The sequence below is a fragment of the Meles meles genome, chromosome 10, assembly GCF_922984935.1.
Source record: "Meles meles chromosome 10, mMelMel3.1 paternal haplotype, whole genome shotgun sequence".
In the NCBI taxonomy this organism is placed as follows: Eukaryota; Metazoa; Chordata; class Mammalia; order Carnivora; family Mustelidae; genus Meles; species Meles meles.
The window spans coordinates 55,879,835-55,892,641 of NC_060075.1; the positions used below are offsets into that span (position 1 = coordinate 55,879,835).

Genomic DNA, 12,807 nt, shown 5'->3' on the forward strand with positions numbered 1-12,807 from the left:
ATCTACATAATAAGTACGTGTTTTTCTTGAGTTATGTATTAATTTTGAGAGCTGGAAGGGAACTAATAAAGACTGTGGACTCAAAAAACCCTCAGACATATCTAGACATTGAGACTGGTTGTCCCCATATACTTGACACTTGACATTTCCTAAAAGCACTTGGATATCTTATTCAATTTTCCTAAAGATTGTAGGCATCTAGAGAAGGTGGTATTACCACTGCATCCATTTTAAAAATCATTAAACAGTGACATTTTGTGATTTATCTAAAGCCCTATACTTTGTGATATTGGATTTAAATTCAGATTGTGTAACTCCAAGTGCAGATTTCTTTTCCTTAAAACAAGAAACTAGAATAAGCATTGCTAAAACCATTCCACAATTTACTTAAAGCACCTTCCACGGCCTTCTGGCTCAGTGCTGCTTTTTTCCTGAGATCATAACTCCTCACTGTAAATTTATGGACCAATACGGTCAATGTATAAAAACCATGGTGGTCTTTCTAATGCTTCCAGATCCATGAATATTCTATGGACTTTACTAGTTGCCTTACTTGGTCACTCATTTTTACATATTGTTTCATAGTAATGGATAAAGCTTTTTAGTGCCGTTAAATGACAAGGTGCTACCACACATGTTTCTTTGCTTGTTTGAACAGGGAAGAGATATAGATAGGTCTAATTCCATGTTTTAAAAATATATACATGACAAAAGGAAGCTCATAGATTTGTTTGAAATATGCATGGTGATTGACAAAGCTCAGATGCCTTACTAAGGAGGGAAGGGATGGGAAGGGAAGGAAAGATTCTCTGGTGGGTTTCCATTTTGCATCATTAAGGATTAAGTGTTTTATCTTTAATACGTTGTGGTTCTATTTAACACAGTTAAACTGGTGCTGAAGGGAGATAGTTAATTTTCTGAAGTCATAAATATCTACAGCTTTGTTCAAAGTTGTAGGAGTATCTCATTTTTGTGCAAGAGGCATTATTCTGGGGAGTTTTAAATCACATTTTGATGAAAAGTAGAGTAATATTTACCAGCACCAGTGTGCTTATTCTTTAGAGAAATCCTGTAACCAGTTCTCTGGTAAGGAAAGGAAATATTTTTTTGCAGAGTGAATAATCATCCCTGGGTTGATAAATTATAGACTGCTAGAACTTCAGGGTATCTTGTAAGTGTCTAGTTCAACTTCTTCCTTTTCCAATTAGGATATTAAGAAACATATTAGTTGAGTGGTTTACCCAAGGCCCTATAATTAGTCACTGAGTTGGGCTTAAATCTCCCCTAATTTTGGTCTAGTCATATCCTCTGTACTTTGTTGATTGGATTTGCTTAAAAGTAAATCAGCTTTTTGAATTTTAGAAATCTCAAATATACATGTGGTGAGAAAGATGATGCCAGTTTCTAGAAAATATAATGAAAATTTTTACTTATAGGAGAAAGCCCAAATTAGTTGATTTTAACTATGATATGTACCTGTTGCTACAGGCTCTGCTGAAGATGGATTGCCAAGGGTTAGTAGCACATCTCATCCAAGAGGCTGCTATTCTGACTTCAGCTGTCAAGCTTGGAAAAGGCTGGAGGGAACTAGCTGAAAAGTTAGTACAACTCACAAAGCAACAGATGGAAGCATATGAAATTCCTCACAGAGGAAAAGCTGGAGATGTTGCTGCTGAGGTAAGATTTCTCTTCGTCTAATCAAATAATAAAAATTACACATCAAGTAAATCAAATGTAATCAAGTCTATACCACATACATGGATTAAATGAGGGAGTGTCTAGAGGATCCACTAACTGAAGTCACTGCCCCCATAACCATTAACATTATCTGAAATATACACACATCACTCTTCAAAGGCATCAAGAACCTTTAAAATACATTGATGTTTCTTCTATTGGATTGCATATTAACATGGTCTTTGCTCAAATAATTGGACCAAATTGGATAGCTAGTCAGTCAGTAAGCAGGGCTATAAGAACTCGAGGCAGGAACAGATAAACTTTAAAGGGAGGAAATGGGGCCAAATCAGAACAAAGGAAGAGGATAGAATAATAAGCATTTATCAGCCTTAGTCACAGAATTAGTCATTTGTAATAAATAATGTTTAGTGACAAGCATTAAGGAAGTGGATAGTGTGGGGTTACTGGTAATGAGAGCGAGAAACATCTAAGAGCTTCCTTACCTCTTTCACAATTTTGTATACAGCAAGAGCTATAGACTAACAACATTTCCTGCAAAGTAAATATTCACCATGCAACTATTTTTATTAATATTAAAACAAATGTATATTGGTAGACCTAATTAGGTAAATATTTTCTCTATTTATCATAAAGAAAGTGAGTCCATTTTTATTGACTTAAATGGAAGTATTCCAGTGATGATCACATATAAAGTGTATTTTATCTTTCTCACAGGAGTGAAAGCATTTCCAGGATATTTCAGTTAAGGAAATGTGGTATTGGATTAGATGAGGACTTGGTAGGAGGCAGAAGCCATGTTCCCCATTTCCTATTTGGGCATAGAGCTGGGTTTTAATTTCTTGAGAAAATTTTCTTATTTTGAAACAAAACAACTATGCCAGCTGGATAAGCAGAACAAGACAACCTTTCCATGAAGCTTGAAGAGTCAAATCAAGTCAGTTGAATCCCAGCAGCTGCAGTAGAAGCTTCCAGGTTCCTGGAGCCTGGCTCTCCAGCAAGGACTCTCATAAACAGACTCTTTAGCCAAGAGCATCCAAGACCTATTTCCCTCTTATAGATTACATCCCCTTTACAGACTACATTTATCTTTGTACACTGAAAAGAACATTACAACCTCCAAATGAGTTTTTAGTGTATGAGCTAAAAGACAACAAACCTTTAAGAAGGGGGGAAAAAAGACATTATGAGGGATATACTATTCTGATATTTAAGTGAAATTGATTAAAAAGCTGTCTAATTGAGATACCACCACCTAACAGAATGGCCAAAATCCAGAACACTGATGACACTGAATGCTGTCGAGAATGTGGAACAATAGGAACCCTCTTTCATTGCAGGTGGAATGCAAAATGGTAATGGCCACTTTGGAAGACCCTTTGGCTGTTTCTTACAAACAAAACATACCCCCTTACCGTACGATCACTCAGTCACAGCCCTTGGTAATTATCCAAAAGAGTTGAAAACTTTTGTCCACACAAGTCTGTAGGTATATGGGTAAGTAGACTGGTGCATCTATCGCTTCTCGGTCTTTTGGCTAAGATCAAGTGTAATATACTGGTGCATCTAAACAATGGAATATTATTCAGTACTAAAAAGAAATGAACTACCAAACCATGAAAAGACGTGGAAGAACTTTAAATGCATATTACTAAGTGAAAGAAGCCAATCTGAAAAAAAACCTTTACACTGTATGATACCGAATATATGACATTCTGGAAAAGACAAAACTATGGGGACCGCAAAGAGATCAGTGGTTGCCAGGTGTCAGGAGGGAGAAATGAATGGACAGAAATTATACTAAGTGAAAATAATATATCATAGTGATGGATATATGTCATTATACATTTGTCTAAACCCACAGCATATACACCACCACAGTGAACGCAGGGTGAACTGTGGACTTTAGGCAATTATAATGTATCACTATAGATTCATCAACTGTAACAAATGTACCCCTCAGGTGGAGGCTGCTGATAATGGGGTAGGCTATGCATGTGTATGAGTGGGAGATACATGGAAAATCTCTATACTTTCCTCTCAATTTTGCTGTGAACCTAAAACTACTTTAAAAATGATTCATTTTTAAAAAGTTGCCTAAAAAAAATAATAAAAAAATAAAAAGTTGCCTAGGTGAAAGCCAGACTTTTTTTTTTTCTTAGTAAGGCTTTGTTTTAAAAAAAAGGTTTTCCTGAGAATTATTTACCAGAGAGATACTTATCCTCTCAGGTTTCTTAAACATCTAACTTCTTTCTAACTGTGATTGTTTATATTTTGTCTTCCCCCAAATCTTGATGGAAGCTAACAAACAGCCCACTTTTCCATTATTCACTTTTGCACAGTCCAAATCACAAATGACTAAGTTTGATAAAATACTCAGAAGCAGGAAGGGAAGTTCCTAGGTGTCTTTCTAGAGGTTATCATTCAACTAACTGTGGCAAGGCTAACAATCATCACTCTGATCTGTGTTATTAAATGCTTAGAAAATTATGCATGGTATATCCCAACTTATGGGAGTCTTTATCTGTTGGGCCACTTAAACCAAAGGGTAAATGTATGCTAATTTTTAACAGCTGTACAATTATTTTTCTCTCAGGAAGGAGCTTATTTTTAAATATGATCAGTTTACAAGTCAAGAAATGATTTCAAAACACGCTGATATTAGTTCTACGTAGAGTATGCAGAGGGAGGGAACCAGCATCAGGGCAGGGAGATAATGAGGCCTGGTGGTTCCCATGCGGCTTCCGTTTCCTTTATCTCACTTCCTCAGAGGGCACACTTCCCAGCAATTTCTCTCTATGTGTGCCAATGTCTACAATCGGGCTCTTTCACTCACTTCACTTCTTCAGTTTCTCCCTTTTCCCTTTGTTCTATTTTTATTCTATCTCAAAGAGAGTTATCTGTCACTTACTGTGGGCCAGACACTGCTCCAAGAGCATCACAAAAAATTATCCTTATTTAATCCTTTCAACACAAACTTCTGGGGCAGATACTAATACTATCTAAGATGCAGAGAGGCTAAATAACTTGTTTAGACATATATAGCTAGGAAGTTATAGAACCAGGTTTGGAGCATAGACTTTGGCTTTGGGGCCCTTGTACTTTAATTATTATACTCTGCCCACCCATGCCAAATCTACCATGCTGGCTGAGTGGCAGGGCCAGATGTAGTCAGGACTGGGGGGGTTAAAGCACTCATTTCACTTTTTCTTTCTCTTTTTTCAAGCCATCATATGATACTACCAAAATTTGCCTTTACATTTTCATTAAACTTCAATCCAATTAAAGAATAGAGATTATTCATAGTATGTCAGATTTTCCTTGAGTACTTTTGCCCATTTCTCATTCTTTTATGAGGTGAAAAAAGAAAAGCTTCTCTCTGGGGGTGCCTGGGTGGTTTAGTTGTTTGGGTGTCTGCCTTCAGCTCAGGTCATGATCCCAGGGACCTAGGATTGAGTCCCACCTAGGCTCTGTGCTCAGCAGGGGGCCTGCTTCTCCCTCTCCCCGTCTGCTACCCTGCTTGCTTCTGCTTTCTCTCTCTCTCTCCCTGTCAAATAAATAAATAAAATCTTTTTTAAAAATAGTGAAAAAAGAGAACCTTCTCTCTGTAGACTTCTGAGAATGTCACTTTTAAACTAACTATCTCCCTTAGTTATAAGAAATGTTACTCAACTTTTCTAATGAAATTCCATTTCCTACGTAAAAGCAAAGCAACAAAACTTGGAATCTGATTCTGAGGGAAATATGTTTGTCAGAATATTTCTTTTGAAAAGAAATACATTTGTGCTATACAGAGGTGTTTAATCATTGCCAAGGTTCTCCTCTGAAAGTTAATGAAAATTCATTGGAGTTTTTCTGAAGATATTTAGAGCTTTAATTCAAAAAACAAAATCATATTACTAAAAACTTACTAAACTTTATTTCCTTTTCTAAAATCACTCAGCATCACACAGTTGTAGAACGAATATAGGTAAGGGAAGGGTTAAGCCTCTGCCTTCGCCTCAGGTTGTGATCTCAGGGTCCTGGGATCGAGTTCTATATGGGGCTCTCTGCTTGGCAGGGAGCCTGCTTCCTCCTCTCTCTCTCTGCCTGCCTCTCGCCTACTTGTGATCCCTCTCTGTCAAATAAATAAAATCTTTTTAAAAAAAAAAAAAAAAGAATATAGGTAAGGGAAAAGTCAGCAATGATTTCAAGGTTTCTCTTCTGAGAAACTGGCAGAATGGTAATGCATGGGAACAGATAACAAAAAATTCTTGGCTGGTCAGCTTTTTTTTTTTTTTTAACCAGTTTAACAACATTTAATTTTTCTTGGAAAATATCTCTTGCAAAAGATGAAAGACATGTCCTTGAACTCTTAATGATTTTCTGGCTCACACAGCAAGTCCTGGATTCTGCTTACAGGGATGTGGCATTGTCCCCTTCTAGCCTTGGTACCTAAATGTGTGGTTTGATGGGTTTTTACAGAAAGAGATACATTTATAATTTCTTAAAAAATGGGAAAGTATTATGTGGAAATTCATCTATCAGTGGTAAAATGTGTAGAATAATTGCTTAATTCTGCATTGTTTGTGCTAGGTATTTGGCACAGTGACATAATATTTTGATTATCATAGTCTATTTTGTACAATACTATAATGCTTGTTGCTGCCATCTTTAATTTTTGAAAATGAAATAAAGAAAAAAATCACATCATAGTGGAATTTATTACCATATTTGTATGATCTTTGGTTTACTTCTACCTTATATGTCTTATTACACACTGAAAATCAAGTAGAAATAATAATCATATTAATAAATATTAGTTAAATATTATAAAGATATCTTAAAATGAATTTAGAGACATCAATATTTGATTTAGATTTTAGATTTTTTTAGTTGTTTTTTTTTTTTATTAAGGTTTATTTTGAGGGATCACAAACAACCAGGAATTTTGGATAACCAGAGTCCAGCTAACATGTAAATCAGCATTTAACATTGAATACATTAAGATGTAAATCTGCTTAACATTGAAATAAATTCGTGGCTATACTTTAATGAAATGACCCTGGATTTATAGCTAGGTTACCTGACTTATCTTCCTGGTTAGTGAGTTAGTGACATAGTGAGAATGGTTGTCCAGTAGGTTCTCCTGAGATGTTAGACTGTTCTGAGTAGATGCACTGGCAAGGAGTGTGCCCTCCGTCTTCCTGTGGCTTATGTTTAATCCCCTGATGATCCAGGTGGTTATTCCTAGACAAAATGGAGCTGGCTGTACGCAAAGAGACTTTTCTAAGAGAATCTTACATCAAGTTTTAACCAAGTACCATCTCCCTTCTGAAGAAATAGGGACCCCCCCCCCCATGATATGTTAGCCTCCTTTCTTTTCTGAAGATAATTGTAGCCTCATCTTCAACAATATTTAGGTAGTTACCAATTACAGGTGATAGAATGCTCACTTGAATATTATAGATGATGTACTGAATATAGGACACATGCAATAATCGTTAATAAGGCAAATTTGCCTTAATGCTTCTTCAGCTAATTATACTTAAAATGAAACATTGCTCCTAGAGTTTTATGAGGAAAGTAGGTGGGTTATGAATCTTTTAATGAGGCAAAATGTAATTATCCAAATGTAGTTAACCAATTGCATTCTTTATGCTATTCATGTTTTACGAGCTAAAAAAAGACATAGAATGCTGTGCTCAGATCTGAATTGCTTTTATTCATGTTGCATTTCATTATCTAGAGCATTATCTAATGAGTCTTATTGGCTTCTGGGACTAAGCTCTCTAAAATTGGAAAACTATTCTTTAAATCTCTATTTCAGTTTCATTTCTTTTAACATCTCACTACGTCTTTTATTGTTCTTTTACCCTTTTCGTTGTCCCTTAATACCTGGAAGATAAACCAGAGATATAATTCTTTTACACAAATGCCAGGACTTTGGAAACTACTAACCTTCACTAGGTTAAACGCTTACTGATGCTGCTGCTGCTTACAGAGGGAGATCAAAACACACCTCTGAGAAATTAACAGCTCCAAGCTTTTCTCAGCCTTGTGTTTCCTAGTCAAAGATGAACCCATAACATCAGGAAGTTAACCTGCAAAAAAATCTAAGAGTGAGGGAGTCAGAGTGAGGCCTGTGTGTCCAGTAACTTTAACAGTGATGAGAAAGCTGTGAGAATTTGTTTTGTGGTTAAGAAAAATTCAGCAAAAACAAACTCTCAGGAGCATGCTCACCTTTTGATTTGTCTAAGCATTAGTGCAAAGATTCGGCATATCATCCCTTAAATCATAACACTCAACACAAGCGGGAGAACTATTTCAGCAGAAGAGCTATTTCAAACAACTGAAGAGATATAAGATAACATAAACCTGGAAGAGATCTAAGCAGTCCACAGTCACTTCCAGCTTATGGAGGACTTAGGTCATCCTGGAAAGAAAATTGTTTATTCTACTTATTTTATTCATTCGAACATTTCCAGAAAAAAATAACTTCATTTTCTCTAATGATTACAAAGGCAAGAATACTTTGTGGCTTTTAATGTGTACTTTTGGACACAGTTTCATGAAGTCTGTAGTTAAATTAATGTATTCAAGTTTTCCTTTTTGTCTTTGCCTTTGATAGCACATGTTCTCTTGCTGAAAAAGGAACGTAGAATGACATAGAAAGAAATGCCAAAGAAATAAAAGTGTAAATATTTAAGGACTTGAGTCAAATATCACATAGCTATGCCACAAAGGACAGTTTATTATTTATCGCATTGATGGAAGCCGGATTTTTGTCATGCTTTGTAAGGCATGGTGTAAAAACTCCTAACCCTGATGATTGTAACCTCTCCATGTGGTGTCACTGAACATGCAGTTGAGAGGTTATGTGAACAACAGGCTCTAAGAAGCTGCTGTGAGCTGAATGTTTTTTCTGGGATGCTATCAGTCCTTGACTTTTGCACCATGAAGTACCCTACTTCATTTTCTGTTACTCTGACACCAGGTTCTCTCCATCTTTTTATTCCTTCTATTTCTTATCGTGATCCCTAACTGTAGATTTAATTGAGGGTTAAAATTTCCATCCCTTCATTTTCTTCTCTGGCATTTTCCTTCATTCATGCTTTCATCATCACTTTAACTACTGGCTGCTCCCTGGAGGTCGTATCTCTATTCTAATGTCTTACTGAAGCTAGAGATACTCCCTCCTTCACCTCATATGCAGTAAGGCTAAAGCTGGATTCCTAATCTTTCTCTTATCCCAAAATTACCCATTCATATCCTATTAAAAAGTGTTAAATGCAAACTATATGCCAGATATTTCAGGAGGTGCTTTGGACATAAACCTGGAAATTATTATCTATATTTTATAGAGTGCAATATACAAAGCTCAGATACTTGGATTTATTTACTCAAATTGACCCATCCAACAGGGAATGTAACTCAGAGGTCAACCCAGAACTCTGACACCAAAACCTGTCTTTCTTTCTGTTATACCATAAAGCTTCTCAATCAATGGAACTATCATTTTTTATTACACTAAATGAAAATATGAAAGTAATTTTTTGAGTTTTTCTTAACTATTAGTAGTGACCAAATCCGGTCTAATCATACATTGGGCCAGTGATTGCACAAATATCTCTCTCCCTTCTATGCTAAGAGCTTCTAAAATCCAGCCATGCCATACTCATCATTTTATTCCTTTCTGTAACAAAATTCTTTGTAGTGGTAGCTGCTCAAAATTTCTTGATTTATTAAGTGATATAATTAATTAATGAACAACAATGCATTTTGAATATATTCATTGTGTTTGTGCTACAATAGTCTTTCTTTGTATTCTCTATTGAGAGCCATGAATGACGTTTTATGTAGCAGATCAGATTTACACTAAAGGGATATTCAGGTTTAGTTTGCTGCAAAGAGAAACGAAAATGGATTGCAATATAAAGTCATTGTAGTATAAATCATGAAATTTACCATTGACTTAGAGTTTTCAGCCCAGAGCTGTTGTACCCATTTCTATGTAGCTTATGGATTAGACTCCAGAGACTCCCCAGGGAGTTAAAGCAATATGCCTCCTTGCTTTTCTGACTAATTCAGAGCAGTCCTGGGAAGTCCTTTTACACTTTCAGATGTCTTAATTAGGGTCCAGGCTCAGAAAGCACTCCAAATTTCTCTGAATTGAAAGAGCTGACTGAAATGTTCTATCGTTACAATTGCCAAATGTGAGAACATTATATGGCTCTCTGCATAAATGAGTAGATAACTGTATCTTTGGACTTCTTCTGAATCTGTAGTTTCCAATTCCTGCATCACCTGGGTACCTTTCCTGCTTCAAACAACACCCAGGGACTGATGCATGATTGAATATGCCTCAGGGCTTTTCTATACATAGCAATCCGCTGTGCTGCAGCAAGATATGTGATGCAGTTTGCAGAGCTTTTCTACTGGGAAAGGCAGTGCAGCCATTTTGGCTGCCTCTATGAAGTTACTCTGACTCTGCACACAGAAGAATGCACAACGTGAAAATTACCCACTGTGATTCTTTAAGAGACATCTGTTTTTTTGTGATATATGCCATCATCTTGGTACCAAAATATTCCCAGTTGCTATTTATCATAAAATATCTTCAAATGCATCTTTTTAAAATCATTCACTTACTAAAGGGTTTAGCACAAAATCTTAGAAGACTTTGGCTATAAACATCATTATTTTAAACAACACCTGACAACTTGAAAAATAATGTGCCAAGTAGTTGAGCATAAAGGAATTTTAAATGAATGCAACATAGAATACAGGTTTCAAAGCCTTTGTAGAGGGTTAGTATATATTGACTACAAATTAATCTGCTTGTTTTTTGTGCATCTTTGCCTCTGAGCAGTGACAGGCAAGACTGAATCTGCCAAAAAAAGGCTCTGTTATATGCCTCAACTCATTTTTCATTGCTGAGCTATTAGTGGTAACCAGTAATTGGAAGGTTTGGTTTCAAAGTGAGTATTCAGAAAAATAGATGAAAGAACACCTCATTTACAGTCTATCAGTGATGGAAGATACAGTTCTTTATAAGCCTGGTTGGAGAGGGTAAATCTTACATAAAATATCTGAGACCATTTGGAATGATGCGCTGTGACCACCTGGACATGGTATAACTTTGGTAATCATTTTCCATTTGGTACCTTGCAGAGTCAAGCTTCATTAAGAGAAGTGAAGCTATGACTATTTGTGGTTTCTCAGGAATGCCAATTTGGACAAATAACATCAAACTGTCTTTTGGGTTCAATGCCTAGCCTCTTATGTAGATTGAACTGAAATACAACAAAACTCCTTATTTAGGTCTTTCATTCTTTTAATTTCAATTGTAGAGTATATGAGGCTATCAAAGCAAGTTAAAAAATTATATCCCAAGGCCCTACTTCATGTGATATTACTGTTAATGGAGGCTCTATTTTAAGAGGGCAGCTCTGCATAATATTGAGCTCATAGTCTGTGTTCCTGCATTTTGCAAGCAATAAAATCACAAATGAATGAGTTTAGTGAACCCAAATAAAGCTTATATTCCAAATATTCCAATTATAAGTACATGGTTCATTTTTTCATTGTCTTAAAGAAAATTTATTTTAAGCTGGTTGTGTTTCTGTGTGTTTGTGTGTGTTCTACAATTTGTCTTGTTTGTTCAGCCTTTGTCTTTATTCTCCTTGAGCCTGGTTGCCTTGGTTACCATTACATACATGCTTGAACATGAAGTTCCTCTTTGATGTACATTTATTTCTATGGAAACAATGATGTCATTAGCATGGGTAGGTGCTCAGGGAAAGCATAAATAAGTATTCAATATTGAGCTTTCTTTTGGTCATAAAGTGATTCATTAAATTATTTTTTTAATTAGAGAACTGTATTTTTGCTTTCCTTTTGACTTGATCATGAAGGTACATTTTTCCTTATTTATAGACTTACTCAAATAAAATGACTTACTTAAAGAATTAAATACACCATATAGTTCCTTCTCTGATATGTGGTGTCATAAAGCTCACCGCAGATACTATTACAATAAAAGAGTCATTATTTTTTACCTTAAAAGGCTCTCAGAGTGAGAAATTTATCTCGGTAACATCTCAATATTATCAAAAAATTGTGCAAGGAATTTTAGATTCAGATCAAGGCAATATACAATGTTTAGATGATGGATCAAGAAAAAAAGGGGGGCCCTACTTAGAGTCATTATTTTAAAAACCTCTTGGTTTAGAAACAGAGGGATATAGTAGGGAAGTGATACTTACTAAAACATTTTTCATGACATTAAGTAAATCCACACAGAATTGTTATCCCCCCTTTTTTTTTTATGTCTTAGGCTTTTAAAACTTCTTTTTTAAAAAGCATCTATCTTCTTCTCTGCTTTACTTCCACCCCACTCCAGTCTATTTTTTTTTTCTTTGTAGATGATGTGGAAACCTGCCTATGATTTTCTCTATACTTGGGGTGCTCACTATGGAAACAGCTACAGAGACTTGTTACAAGATCTTCAATCAGCTTTGGACAGAATGAAAAACCCTGTGACCAAACAGTGGCGAGACTTAACTGGAGCTTTAATACTAATACATTCCTTAGAGTTTTTGAGAGCAACTGCATTCTCAACTTCTGACGAAGTATAAAAATTAAGGGTATGTTCTGGGGAGGAAGGGAGAATGGTAGGGGGAAAATGAGTGTGTGTGTGTGAAAAGAATCTCGGAAAAATATTACTTATTTTTTTCACGTTTGAAAAAGTATGTTTTCCCTGGTGAAAGCACAGCCTAACACAAAATTCAAAGATAGGTTTTATAATCAAATATGTATTTTTATATATGTTTCAAATGCAAACATTAAGCTGTTCTGTTGTTGTGAAGGAAGATAGAGCCCTCTGTCACTTTCAAAGTTATTTTTAATTTATTTAAGTTAAAACAAATGACTTAGTATAATTACATCACACAGATACCCAGATAAACTGGAGGTTCCCAAGGTAAACACTGGAGTTTTACCAGTAGGCAGGTCGAGAGAGAGGAGAAGCAAACACATACTCTGTGGACAGGCACAGGGCTATAAGCTTTCTATATTTAATCTCTTTTATTTCTCAGTGGAGTGTGCTAACATTCTTCCCATTTTTTA

At 35.7% G+C, this 12,807-nt stretch overlaps 1 protein-coding gene across 1 annotated transcript in view; it reads left to right on the plus strand.

Annotated features, from left to right (window-relative positions):
* Positions 1-12,317, plus strand: part of MACC1 (MET transcriptional regulator MACC1) — a 38,627-nt gene extending 26,310 nt beyond the window's left edge. Inside the window, exons 4-5 of the mRNA XM_046021207.1 lie at positions 1,489-1,677; positions 12,105-12,317. Coding sequence (XP_045877163.1) covers positions 1,489-1,677; positions 12,105-12,317 — 402 coding nt within the window. The remainder of the gene's footprint in view (positions 1-1,488; positions 1,678-12,104) is intronic.
* The last annotated feature ends 490 nt before the right edge of the window (positions 12,318-12,807 follow it).